Source organism: Rhinocladiella mackenziei, assembly GCF_000835555.1.
Source record: "Rhinocladiella mackenziei CBS 650.93 unplaced genomic scaffold supercont1.8, whole genome shotgun sequence".
In the NCBI taxonomy this organism is placed as follows: Eukaryota; Fungi; Ascomycota; class Eurotiomycetes; order Chaetothyriales; family Herpotrichiellaceae; genus Rhinocladiella; species Rhinocladiella mackenziei.
The window spans coordinates 1,422,687-1,436,074 of record NW_013550597.1 but is presented as its reverse complement, the minus strand read 5'-3'; the positions used below and the strand labels follow the sequence as shown (position 1 = coordinate 1,436,074).

Genomic DNA, 13,388 nt, shown 5'->3' with positions numbered 1-13,388 from the left:
CTGGATCCATTCGAGCAATTGCTCAACTTTCCATCTCTTGGATTGTAGGGAATCTCTTCGAGCCTTGCCCAGCTCCCTGACTAGAAGCGCTCGTTATGATCGACGTGAAGGAGGTCAAACGAGAGCGATGGTATGATGTGACGACTCGCACGCAGGTTGTGGAGAGTTCAAACTCGCCCAAGATAAGCGCACACAAACCGCCGTGGGATAAGGGGTCGAGGCAGGGTGTGAGGGTAGAGGAAGTAACACGGTAGAGAACTTAACGAAGAACAGCGTTGCCTATTCTGGCTAACAATGGCTACTCATGGGCCAAAATAAAATCGCGTGACTGAAAATATCTTCCTCACGTGATCGAGCCGGCCACATTGATCTTGGCAATTCTTGGCGGCGCACCCATGCGGCCCCACAAAGATTCACGTGATTGGCCAACCCCACGTGATCCGGAAAATCTATAATCCGAAAACTACCAAATACTTTGCTCTGATTGGTTGGCCTCATCGGATCCAGTCCATGGCCCATCCAGGAATGGGTAGAATGCCGCCTTTGTCTGCCAGACCGCCCTGATCGGATCTAGTCTATGGACTACGTGTGGACGATGTTGATCACGGTGTCCTGTGCCGTAACGATATCGCCCCAGTCCATGGCCTGTGAAGTAGACAGCGGTATACCAAATTAGGAAAGCCGACGACGATAACGGGAATGTCTCGGGAGAGCGACAGCCCACCGCGACTTGCGTACCACAGCGACAATGCTAAACACCAATCGGACCTAGTTGTACAAGCGTGGTCCGAACGATGGAAAGGTACCTGGCAGGAGGTAGAGGCAAGGGAACGCGCACTCACACTGCGAGATGCAGGAAGCTCACAGGGGCGTTAGGACGGCCCTGAAGTGGGTCGGCAGCGAGGCCACGAAGCAACAGGAGGACTACAGAGGCGACAGACAGGCTACCCAGGCGGCAGAGAGGGTCTATCATGCCACAACACCAAAATCGAGTGCAAAAAGGCGTGGAAAGGCGAGTGCAAAGGACTCCATCAAAAGGGGTCGACGACGTCGTTGAAAGAGCATCAAAGAGCGCCAAGTATGTGAGGGTAGATGGAAAGGTACTTTAAATCCCTAGGAAAATGGGGGGTTTTCAGGTACCTTTCCATCATGCGGACAACGCTCGCACAACTAGGCCGATTGGTGTTTAGATGTCGCTGTGGTACGCGAGTCGCTCTCCCGAGACATTCCCCGCGATCATGTGATTTAGCATTTTCGTGGACCAATCAGAGACGGGATTTCGTGGGCCAATCAGGAACGACTCGAGTCACGTGAACAAAATTGAACCCTCGGTCCCGCGGTCTAAAAAAAGCTCCGCTCCACGCTACGCTTTAATGACACCAAATCGTGGTTGACCCTATCAAGGGCGTTAACCGAGTGGTAAAACACTCGGCCTTCAATCGAACCGATAGAATTGAGGGTCCTTTGTTTTTTTTCTAATTTTGAGCTGCTAGTCCCTCGGTTAACTTATTCGAATAGCCCTGCAGAAGTGGCTCTACAACGCAACCAAATGCCGGGACAGCGTACAGCTCAGGAGGGCAGTTGCCAGTGTTCCGATCTACTAGATCGCTCACGATCAAGGATCGCCGCCATCGATGCGATCGAGATCTAGTAGATAATTACTCGATCGCGCTCTCGGCATTCCCAATTGGGTATTCCGTCACTTCTCCCCATGGTGTTTGTGATCTAGCTGCCCGATAGGTTCAACCCGCACAAGGGTGTATGAATATCGTGTCGTATCGTGATCTCGCTGTCGCCTCTAATCGGAATAAGTAGCTTCTTCTTGCGGTATGCCCTTCACCTCCGCCTCTTTGCTGAGTAATCCACAGCGCTAGGCATGGTGGGTCGGCAGCGCAAGATTGATATAATCACTCCCACACTGTCAAATTGGGGACTGGGCAACACTCCTCCTGATCGGCGACGGATATGACATCCGGATCTACTAGATCCATCGACGATGCGATCGAGAACTACTAGATCGCGTATCTAGTAGATCGGAACACTGGCAGTTGCATCATAGTAGTAGAAGAACAGGAGGAAGAGAGTGAGGAAGAACCTCCACGATGCCGGTCAACGAGGGCAAAATGGCCCTCGCAACGGTATCTGGATCGAGATCTAGACTCGGAAGACGACGACGAGTAGAATGGTACAGTATATATCGCCTTCATGTGGTGGTAGCGGCGGGAAGAGAATGTATGAACTAACTAAAACTATCTGCTGGGGTTGGCCGCTTTACTTATATAGAACGAATGTAGTTTAGCGTAAGCCGTAATCCTTGGCAGAAATCCACATTCATGAAGTGTCACGTGAAACTATATCACGTGAATATTGATGACTAAGGCATCCGATGGGCTCCAGGCAAAAGTCGTCCTCCATCCTCACGTACGTTTACGGAGTACATACCATTCCATCTCTTTGCATGCTTTGCGAGCTCATGGAAACCGATAAAATGAGACAAAAGTCAGCTGTCGCTCCGAGCACGGCTTTGAGTCTCCGTTAACGGCTGCCTTTGGACAGCGGCACCCAAAAGAGAGGAGGATTTTACCAATCCCTCCTGTGTCCTGTGCCGACTTCCGGTTCGGATTCCACCTTGATCGGGGTGACGCAGTCAAAATCTGCGCGTTCCTTTGTCTATGATACTTTTCCATCCAGTGAGATCAGAATCTGCATTACCGCGGCAATATGTGTGACCATGTCCGGTTCCCCATATTTCGCCTTCGTTGCATCTCCTATGTCCTATATCAGCCCCCAAGTACCCCGACATTCTTGATAAGCCAACAGCCACTTGCCACCGAACCAAAAAGGCCTTGTCATGACTACTAGTACTGAACTAAACAGGACGAGAATTGCGCCCGAAAACCGGCCCAGACAACTCTCCCGCGCTTCTTTAAGGCGTGCCCAATCTTCCCCAGAAGATGAATCCCACCAGATTATTTCTCCGCAATTCATGGACGACCATGGTGCCCATCATTATCACGCCCATGCAATACGAGATGACTTGGATGATGAATCAATTGCCGCTGACGACGACACCACCAGGACGAGTACCAGAGAGTCGGTGGAAGAGGTCAGGTTCGGCATCCGAGATAGTCGGGATCTCGAAGCCGATTTCGCAGAGTTGAAAAAGGAAAAGTCCGCAAGGTCTACCAAAGATCCCAATTTGGTATGCCTGTTTCCGCTTGTTTCGTCGCAAACTCCAATTAACCAAATTTGGCAGGTAACGTGGGAAAATGCCGAGGATCCTGAGAATCCCAAAAACTGGGCATACAGGAAGAAGTGGGCTGCAACATTGATCGTTTCTTCCTTCACCTTCATCTCGCCGGTCTCATCGTCGATGGTTGCACCGGCCTTGGACAAAATGGGCCAAGATCTCGGAGTGAAATCTGACATCGAGAAGTCTCTTACTCTCTCCATCTTTGTCCTGGCATATGCTATTGGGCCGCTTTTCCTTGGCCCACTCTCTGAAATATACGGTCGGGTCATTGTGCTGCAACTATCCAACCTATTCTTCCTGGCGTTTAATATCGGCTGCGGTTTTGCGCAAAGCAAAGGTCAACTCGTCGCATTTCGTTTCCTCAGTGGCTTAGGAGGTAGTGCACCCTTGGCGCTCGGGGGGGGAGTCCTCAGCGACTGTTGGCGCGCGGAGGAACGTGGGAAATCCATCAGCATTTACTCTCTTGGCCCTCTACTAGGGCCAGCCGTCGGACCAGTAGCAGGGGGGTTCATTGCCCTCCGAGTAAGTCGCTCAATCACTTTATCTGCGTATGGTGCAATATCACGCTGACTGTGGGCTAGACGACTTGGAGATGGTGTTTTTGGTCAACCTCAATCCTAGACGCTGGCATTCAAGTTCTCGGCTTCATATATTTACGAGAGACCTATGCACCGAAGCTGTTGGCAGTCAAGGCGAGAAGGCTTCGACAGGAAACGGGCAACCTCGACCTTCACACCGAATGGGAGTCTCCAGACAGGAGATTGGCGAAGGTCCTCAAGTCGAGCCTGATTCGCCCGTTTCGACTTCTTGGAACTCAACCTATCATCCAGGCCCTTGCCTTGTACATGTGAGTGCCCTTCAACTGCCGGTAGGAAATGAAATTCACCAACTGGACCAAAGGGCCTATATCTACGGACTCCTGTACCTCGTCTTGTCCACATTTCCCATGGTATGGGAGGATGTATACCACGAATCGACCGGAATCGGGGGTCTCAACTACATCTCTCTCGGCGTGGGTTTCTTCTTGGGCACCCAGATCTGCGCCCCCATCAACGACCGTATCTACCGCAAACTGAAGAAACGCAACAATAATGTAGGCAAGCCAGAATTTCGAGTCCCACTTATGATCCCTGGCGCCATACTTGTTCCGGTCGGTCTCTTCACCTACGGCTGGAGTTCGTACGAACACACTCACTGGATCGTACCGAATATCGGGGCTGCTATTTTGGCCGCTGGCACCATTATGGGATTCCAATGTACGCAGACATACATCGTGGACGCATATTCTCGGTATGCCGCCTCCACAGTCGCCTCCGCCGTGGTTTTGCGAAGTTTGGCCGGTTTTGGATTGTAAGTATCTTGTCATACCGCACTGTATCAGGCCATTTTTCTTCTCCCCCACCAAACCACTCTCCGCGGGCACTTTATTTCGAGTAAAGGTGAAGAAAACTGACAATGCTAACGAAAAAACCAAGTCCCCTCTTTGCGCCATATCTGTACCAAGCACTTCGGCTCGATTGGGGAAATTCACTCCTCGGCTTCATCGCCATCGGTTTGGGGATCCCTGCTCCGATTCTCCTCTGGAAATATGGGCAGACTCTACGCGAGAAAAGTACTTATGCCGCTGGATAAAAGGGGAAACGATCCTAGGGGCCCACGAATGAGAAAGAGATTATTTCCCAAAAATCTCACATCGATCGATGTTGGTTCCGTATTGACAGTGTGGCTCTTCCAAGAAAGGCATCATTAGAGCAAACATCCGATTTCGCCAGAGACCGTCGAATCTTTTTTTGGGCGGTAATGACGGCGTCCGATCAAGGGATGTTGTCAAAAGTGTCAACATGGCACTCCATTGTCTAGGGCACCGACCCCCGACACAGACCGAGTCTGCTTTGTGTGGAATTTTCCTGCGTTCGGAATCTTTCAGAGATCGGAAGTGCTTGCACCCCTTGGTGGGAACATCCCGAAAGAGACATATTTGACAAGAGGAAGCGGAAAGGGGAAGCTTGTAAGTTTCGGTTCCCCCGAATTCCTTGGGACTGCAAAATCATTGAGAGACCGGATAAAGCATTGTATAGCTTGAGCGAGAACATTTCAGCACGTCGTTTTAAGACAAATGTACCGCAGAAGAAACCTTCTCTCGTCGATGACCGTGTTGAATGAAAGAGCACTCGCAGTGAACCAATCTCTCAACGACAACTTCTTCAACCCCGGGAAAGCAGCAAACGTCAAGTCCTCGACTTTTGCTCGTCGCCATGTGAAGAACGGACCTTGTCATATTTGCCGTGGACATCCTAACTTGGAATCTGGAACCGCGGCTCGGCGTCCTTTTGATAGGTGTTTGGAACAAGGGAGTTCGATATAACCCCTTCCATTGCACCGAGGACAGCTTTTGGTTGCTTCTAATTGGAATACCAGCTCACTGACATGACAAGCAACGTCCTCATTCGTTTTCATCCCGACAATCCAAGAGAAGTAGTCCTGGGAACACATGCATACCGGGAGGATGCCCAGCACCGCCACGGCAAGCTATGTATTTTGCATGAGAGCACATTGTGATGGCGATCGATGTCCTGGTATTATGAGCGAAAGTGTTTGACCGAGGACATTGCCAATAAAATAGTGGTGGAAGACTTGGGAATTCAAAAGAGAACCAAAGCTATTAGGGAGTGCTTGGAGCTGGAGAGCTGTATTTTATTTCCACGTCCGCCATGCCCATGACGTATGTCCTGATATAAGAGACGGTGTGAAGTAGACCTGTTGAAGATAAATCAAATCGTTGGTCTTGTGTACCACGGGAATCAGCCTGATGGACAGAATCAGCCTTCCATATCTCACCTGGTCCGTACTCTCATCAAGGGGTCGGAGCGGAGTCCCAGTGCAATATTAAGACCGTACCACAGAATCCAGAGTGATTCTTAGAACAGTAGCTGAACCACTGTATCAAAAAGGAACCGATGTAGCCGGGAGGCCGGAAAGATCTAAGGTGTTGTAATCAAGGCATCAAATGTTCCACATAGATGACCCCCCTTGCAAGGGAACCCCAGAGAGGCAAGCCTGGATCGCTAGCGACTTCCTCTTTAGATAATGGTGTACGCCTGGTCGACAAGTCAAATATTTCTCTAGGTCCGGGTTTGCCCTGAGATTGCGCATGACAGACGCCATGGCCACGTGTTTCTGAATGAATAGAACTGATGACATTTGAGGCAAAGAAATGTGATTCTTTGGAGGATTGGTAGACCTCATGTTTCGGCAAAGTCCAGCAAACTTGTACACGTTTGAAATCGAACTTGAAAAAAGAATCTGGGAGATGAAAAAGTCTCGGCATTTGCCCATCATGTCGGAAAGAAGCCAAGGTGCCATGAGAATAGTCTTTCGTATGAGTGCGGGAAATAGGATTGACATGACCTGGCTGAAGACAAGCCTTCGGTGTCACATCCTGGTCGATCCATTCGTTCGGTTACGCTGTACCGAGCTTCTTGCATGGCGGTTGACACTTTGATTCTCGATGAGGCTTAAGAGCACTCAATTGACGTAAACCTTCGAATGATCTTTGGGCGACAAAAGATTGCTTGCGGCGCCGGTCGCAAGCAGTTCATTCCTTGAAAATGACTGATGTGTTCCGTTTTTCGTTCCGGTATTAGGTAGCTGATGTGAGACCGCACAGGCGGTTCGCGCCGGCCAGCCCATTTCGCATGAACTCGGATGATGGAATCCATGGACAATTCCACGGCCTGTGAATTATTCCATTAGCAGATTTAAGTCGATTATGGTGGTCAGTTCAGCCATGGGTCCGGAAGCCATCATATCTGAGAATGCCATTGAAAACAATACGAGGGCTAGGGGCGGTATTGGATCGAATCCGGATCCACGAGAGTGCGAGGGAAGGTGGTATGATGGTCATGGAAGTTTTATTAACTGTGCTGAATCCGTTCTAGTCATTGGTGCTGCCGGATGAAAGGTCTAAGAGGGGAATAGTGGGTCACGTCTTCGATCGAGGTGGTTGAAATGGGTCACGGTGGTGGCACCAGAGAGGACATAAGCGCCTCATTGTCAGTAAATGCGTCTCAAAGAACATTATTCGGACTGTCGATGACTAAATTGAGCCGCCGAGAGGAAGACAGTGGTATATTGTAGGCTTCGAGCAGGTAAATCGGTCAGAAGTTCGGAGCATGATGGCGGTGAGAGGAAGTTGAGGGTAATGTTATTCTGTACACCACATTTTGTTATTCTGTACACCGCTTTTGATTGGTCCGGATTTTTATTTTTCCGGTTATCTGCGCAGTTCGAAGATACGTGATGTCACAACACCTAAGTCTGCCTATATAGAATGCAGAAATGATGGTTAACGATGGTATCCTCTGCACGGTCGATACCTCGTGCTGACTAAGGTAACAAACCAGCGCCCATAGGCTTGGGAGGACCGCTCATAAGCCGGAGGGGGAAACCGCCCATGAACCGGGGGGAAACCGCCCATAAGCCGGGGGGCAACTGCCCCGCTTATGGGCGGTTCCCACCCAAGCCTATGGGCGCTGGTTTGTTACCTTAGTCAGCACGAGGTATCGACCGTGCAGGGGATCTCTACACAAATCCGGCTGTGTAGGCCACAATAATTTACAAAGTATACAGAGAAGCTCAAAATGCACGGTACTTATCTACCAAGGAAAAGGGAATCAAATGTGTTTATTGCTTCGCAACCACCTATAACGGGGAGAGTTTAACGCGTCACCCCTCCACAGCTACGCCACTTACTAGTGTTTTCTCGCCATCGCCGGGCCAACGGCAACAAGCTCTGTTAGCGCGGTGTACAGAATAACAGGATGAGAGCGTTAAGTGTACAGAATAAGGCGAGAGAGAGGTGGTGGTGTACAGAATAAGGAGAGTTGAGGCATGGTGTACAGAATAAGCAGGTTTTCCGGTGTACAGAATAACAAAAGTTGGTGTACAGAATAATACCCCCCGGAAGTTGACGCCTGTTCGGGTAGGTGCACGTGAAGTCACCTGATCCCAGAGAGCCGAGGTATTTCTGGGGTGAGTTGATCATCATTTTGGTGATGAAGCGTCGATTACGTATTGCAGTCGACAACCGTCATTCGAATCTCCTTAATCTTTGAATGAGTTGTAAAACCCGAGACCTTGCTAGGTAATAACCCCAGCGTGCAAACCATGGCTCTCAGGAGTTTCCCCAAATTCAAGTTTTACAATGTAACAGTGCCAGCCCCATATGTGGTCCATGTGGAAATCAACCGGGCGGAAAAATTGAACGCATTCTACGGGCCCATGTGGCTCGAGTTGAAGAGCATCTTTGAACAGTTGTCCCTGGACCCAGAAGTGCGGTGTCTCATGCTCTCCGGCGCAGGTGATCGCGCATTTACAGCAGGTGCGTGACTTGGATGGTGTCCCCCTGGGACAAAACTGATCAGTTTGTCGGTCATTCTAGGCCTCGACGTTGAAGATGCAGCCAAACCGGGGAACGCAATTTCGTCTGCAGGATTTGCTGACCCTTCTCGTAAGGCGACAGTTCTACGACGACACATTCTCGAATTACAAGAGGTCATTTCGACCGTGAGCCGATGTGAGAAGCCGGTGATTGCGCTGATGCATGGCTACGCTTATGGGCTCGGGATCGATCTGTCGTCGGCGTGTGATATCCGATTCTGTACCGCGGATACCAAATTCTGTGTCAAGGAGGTCGACATCGGGTTGGCTGCAGATGTAGGCACATTGAGTCGATTGCCGAAAGTAGTGGGAGGGGTGACGAGCTGGGTCAAAGAAGTGTGTCTCAGCGCACGGCAATTCTCAGCAGAAGAAGCATATCAAAACAAGTTTGTGAGCCGGGTGGTCAGCGGAGGGAAGGCTGAGCTTATCAGGGAAGGGCTGGAATTCGCTCAATACATGGCAAGCAAGAGCCCGGTGGCAGTACAAGGGACAAAGAATATCCTGGACGCAGCGTGGGGAAGAACAGTGGAAGATAACCTCAACTACACGGCGGTATGGAATCAGGCGATGCTGCAAAGCACGGATGTTCAAAGAGCGATTTTAAGTGGACTGCAAAAGAAGACGCCGACGTTTGAAAAGCTGTAGAATCAGCAACATGTCATGTCATGGAAAGGTGGAAAGATAAACCTAGAGTGGGAGGAGAGAGCAGGGATGGGAGCCTGAGTGGGAGAGTCTCGTAGAGACAAGGCTCAGAAGGGGATGAAGGGTTTGGGAAGGGCGTGTCCATGAGGCTTGCATTGGTTGAGCACAGTCAGCAGACTTGTTTTGCTATCGCTGTTTCTGTGGCGACGGGCTCCCGGTTCTTCCGGAGCCGCGCGCTTCACGTGACTCAGCCCACTGAGAAGGAGGGCCAACAGCCCGAGGTTGCCAGGCAGAAGAATGCGACAAGTTGTCGGGGGTAGGGTCTTTGGTGTCCAATGGATATGGTATTCTGTAGATACTGCCAGAGCAAAAGGAGAATAGAGGATAGAGATCGAAACAGCCTTCTCTAATGCAAGTTTGTTACGGTGACACTGTTGATGTTACTTGTATCGGCTCTGTTCCTGGATGCCCAGTTTTCTGCCTATTGGCAGAACTCCCTCCCCTGTGCCTCAGGACCAAATGGCTCTCTGCTCAACCAGTGACGTCGTTCACTGCCTGCCGGCTACCTGCGACCGACGCCGCCGTTCCCATAAATCACTAGCATTTCCATACCTCAAACAACCAAAATATCATCATCATTCCACCCTCTTCCGCACCTATCTCCTCCAGCTACTGGCCACCGACCTCCTTACGACTCAATCTACTCATCTCCTGCTTCTACCTCAAACCTCTCTGCACGCAGACCGTCTACACCTCATCTTTCCCAGCTATCGCACTACTCCGGCTGCATTCTTCCAGCTTCGACGTATCGCTTTCGATCCACTCTGCTAGCACAATCACCTCGACAAAATGGTGTCGAGAAAAGTGAACCTCATCCTTCGAGGGTTGGAGGTATATCCTTTCCTCTCTATTCCATTCTTATGCTTCGGCTCGTTAATTTGAACCCTCCAGTTCATCTTCACCCTCATTGTCATGGCTCTGGTCGGCAACATCATCGCAACCGCCTTTGCCGGTAACCCAGCCTCCATCAACTTCGATATGTTCGTCGTCACTTTTGGCATGCTCTCACTGTTCTATCTGATTGCCGTCGCTTTCAACGATTCCTTCGCCGGACATCCCATTATTCCGATCGCCCTCGATCTCCTCAACACCATTTTCTATTTCTGCGCCGCCGTCAACATGGCTGCCCAGCTAGGCGTACACTCCTGCGACAATGACGTATGCCTCTCTTTGCTCTGCTCCCTTCAAATCCGCATCCACTGACAATGCGATAGACATATACCCACTCCAACGAAATTACCAACGGTTCCGACGATACCGAGGGCCGTTGCCGTGAAGCTCAAGCCTCCACTGCCTTCCTGTGGTTCGCCTGGGCCTGCTGGACCGTCAGCTTGTTCTTCACCATCGTTGGTGCCCGTAGCAGCGGCGCCAACCTGAGAGGTGGCATTGGCAGAAGAGGTGCGCCAGCCATGTCTCAGGTGTAAAAAGTGAGCAGAGAGCTGGAAAATGGACAAAAACAGTCACGATTCTTCTGGGAAATCTGCATCACGTATGCTGAGACACGTTTCCCCACATTTGAACGAATCATCAACTAACAAAAACGCAGTCTAATGACCCAGAAGACTTGAACCATTTTTCTCCCTCCCCCCACACCTACTATGAGAACAAGAGCAAGGAATGAATTATCGATCTACAAGTCTACAGTTGAGCTGGCCTAAACTGGACAGACAAATACCCCGAGTATCAGGTCTCTCTGATTTTCGTCTCGTCCAGTACGGCTTTAGGGGGTTTTAATCCCGTTCGACATCTGCATCTGCGTATCTGGTACTCTGCGCTGTTGAAATGGAGTTCGCGAATCACGAAAACGCTAAGGAATAAGCAAGGGAAAGAAGAAGAAGAAGAAATGGGGAAATGTAAATGTTTGCCATGAAATGTGAAAGATTTCCAATGCGACTGTCCCGGAAACCGCAAGGCTCGGGGCTAGTATTAATGTGTATGATACCACCACGTCATGTCGTTTTATATGCCGCATGATTTATCTCTCCCACGATAGGTAGCCACATCAAGGATAATGAAACATGCAAAGTTGGACAAGAAAGTCGTCTCCCGAAGGCACGTAATTTGCACTTTTTTTTATTTTTCTCTTTTTGTAGACTTGTGGCTGGACTTTCCATCCGATAGACACCAGAGTTTGCTTTTGCTTTGCTTGTTCAATGGCCAGCAACCGCCGCGCTTGATGGGGAAGGACGTCCGTCCCATTAATGCTAGCCAAACAACCACACCCCATGCTACTTTCACGCAAACCCGTTTCTCTCCTCCGCTCCAGATCTAGAAATGAATAGCCATACTGTACGTGCTCATGGCAGCCTCCTTGAATGCCTCCGCCAGGGTCGGGTGAGCATGACACGTCCGCGCCACATCCTCGCTCGAGGCGCCGTACTCAAGTGCCAGAGTGCCTTCGGCGATCATCTCGCCGGCGTTAGGGCCGATAATGTGGATACCAAGGATACGATCCGTCTCTGCGTCGCTGAGGAACTTGACCATACCCTCGGTGTCGAGGTTAGTCTTGGCTCGCGAGTTGGCCGAGAAGGGAAATGTGCCAATCTTATATTTCACTCCGGCGGCCTTCAACTCGGCCTCATTCTGACCTACCCACGCCACTTCAGGGTGTGTGTACATGACGGATGGGATGGCGCCATAGTTGACATGACCGAAACCCTTCTTAATGTACTCGACGCAGGCGACGGCTTCTTCTTCCGCCTTGTGCGCCAGCATTGGTCCGAATGTCACGTCGCCAATCACCCGGATGTGAGGGATCTTGGTGCGATATTCTTGGTCAATCACCAGGCGTTTGCGCTCGTCGAGTTCAATGCCAATGTTTTCAATACCCAAGCCTTCCGTGTAAGGACGTCGGCCGATGGCGACCAGGACCACATCGGCGTCCAGAGATTCGTTCTTGCCTCCTTTGGCAGCTTCGATGTCGAGTTTCACTAGATCGCCGCTTGGGTCACCCTTGGTGACTTTGGTGTTGAGCTTGAACTTGATTCCTTGTTTCCCTAGGATTTTTTGTGCTTGTTTGGCAATTTCGGCGTCCATTCCGGGTCCGCCGATCTGGCCGAGGAATTCAACAACCGTGACCTCCGCGCCAAGTCGTGACCATACCGATGCCTGTGACAATTGTTAGAAGATTTGATCGGGTTGGGGGTGTTGTAAACCTTTCTGCGACTCACCATCTCGAGGCCGATGATCCCACCACCAATGACGACCATTTTCTTGGGCACCTCAGTCAAAGCAAGTGCGCCCGTGCTCGTGACAACCTTTTTCTCATCGATCTCAAGGCCTGGGAAGGGCGTTGTCTCGCTGCCGGTTGCGATGACAATATTTTTGCCCTTGACATCCTGCTCGCCTCCATCTAAGAGATTGACTTTAACTGTGTTTTCATCGACAAATGATCCCGTTCCTTTGATATAGTCGACGTTGTTTTTCTTGAACAAAAACTCGATACCTTTCGTCAGTCCGGTGACAGATTCGTCTTTGGCCTTCATCATTTGCTGAAGGTTGAGTTTGACATCGCCGACGTCAATCCCTCGCTTTTTCGTGTCGTGTAATATTTGATGGTAGATGTGTGAATTGTTCAGGAGAGACTTGGAGGGTATGCAGCCGACATTCAAACATGTACCACCGAGAGATCCTCTTTTCTCAATACATGCTGTCTGGAAGATAGTTAGGATATGCTGGAGACAGCTCGGGGCCATCGGAGGAGTCATGGCTCACCTTCATGCCTTCCTGTCCTGCTTTTATGGCACCGACGTATCCTGCAACACCTCCGCCGATGAAAACAATGTCGTAGTCACCAGCCTCTGAGGCATAACTCCTTCTCCGTTGCTGGTTTTGTGAGACTATGTGGAAGGATGGAGCAGTCCGTATGTTAGCTGGGCCAAACTGCGGAGCTCTTGTTGACAGAAGCGATCGGCCAGCTCGGGGAACTAGTGTTTTGAGCATCTTGGGAGATGTGATTGAGGACAGAGGATGATAAGAGTAAGGAAAGAAAGCG

At 50.4% G+C, this 13,388-nt stretch overlaps 4 protein-coding genes across 4 annotated transcripts; 3 read left to right on the top strand and 1 right to left on the bottom strand.

Annotated features, from left to right (window-relative positions):
• Positions 1-2,851: 2,851 nt before the first annotated feature.
• Z518_10127 (uncharacterized protein) lies at positions 2,852-4,885 on the top strand (the record flags this gene model as incomplete). The annotated part of the gene is made up of 5 exons (XM_013412743.1): positions 2,852-3,202; positions 3,257-3,775; positions 3,835-4,100; positions 4,154-4,603; positions 4,729-4,885. 5 exons carry the CDS (start codon positions 2,852-2,854, stop codon positions 4,883-4,885), a joined length of 1,743 nt encoding a protein of 580 aa, XP_013268197.1.
• A 3,534-nt stretch (positions 4,886-8,419) lies between these two features.
• Positions 8,420-9,337, top strand: Z518_10126 (uncharacterized protein; the record flags this gene model as incomplete). The annotated part of the gene is made up of 2 exons (XM_013412742.1): positions 8,420-8,633; positions 8,694-9,337. The coding sequence occupies 2 exons, from the start codon at positions 8,420-8,422 to the stop codon at positions 9,335-9,337; spliced, it is 858 nt and encodes a 285-aa protein (XP_013268196.1).
• An 846-nt stretch (positions 9,338-10,183) lies between these two features.
• On the top strand, positions 10,184-10,818 carry Z518_10125 (uncharacterized protein; the record flags this gene model as incomplete). Its single annotated transcript, XM_013412741.1, has 3 exons — positions 10,184-10,225; positions 10,286-10,552; positions 10,609-10,818. 3 exons carry the CDS (start codon positions 10,184-10,186, stop codon positions 10,816-10,818), a joined length of 519 nt encoding a protein of 172 aa, XP_013268195.1.
• An 844-nt stretch (positions 10,819-11,662) lies between these two features.
• On the bottom strand, positions 11,663-13,336 carry Z518_10124 (dihydrolipoyl dehydrogenase; the record flags this gene model as incomplete). The annotated part of the gene is made up of 3 exons (XM_013412740.1): positions 11,663-12,502; positions 12,565-13,047; positions 13,109-13,336. The coding sequence occupies 3 exons, from the start codon at positions 13,334-13,336 to the stop codon at positions 11,663-11,665; spliced, it is 1,551 nt and encodes a 516-aa protein (XP_013268194.1).
• Between the last annotated feature and the right edge of the window lie 52 nt (positions 13,337-13,388).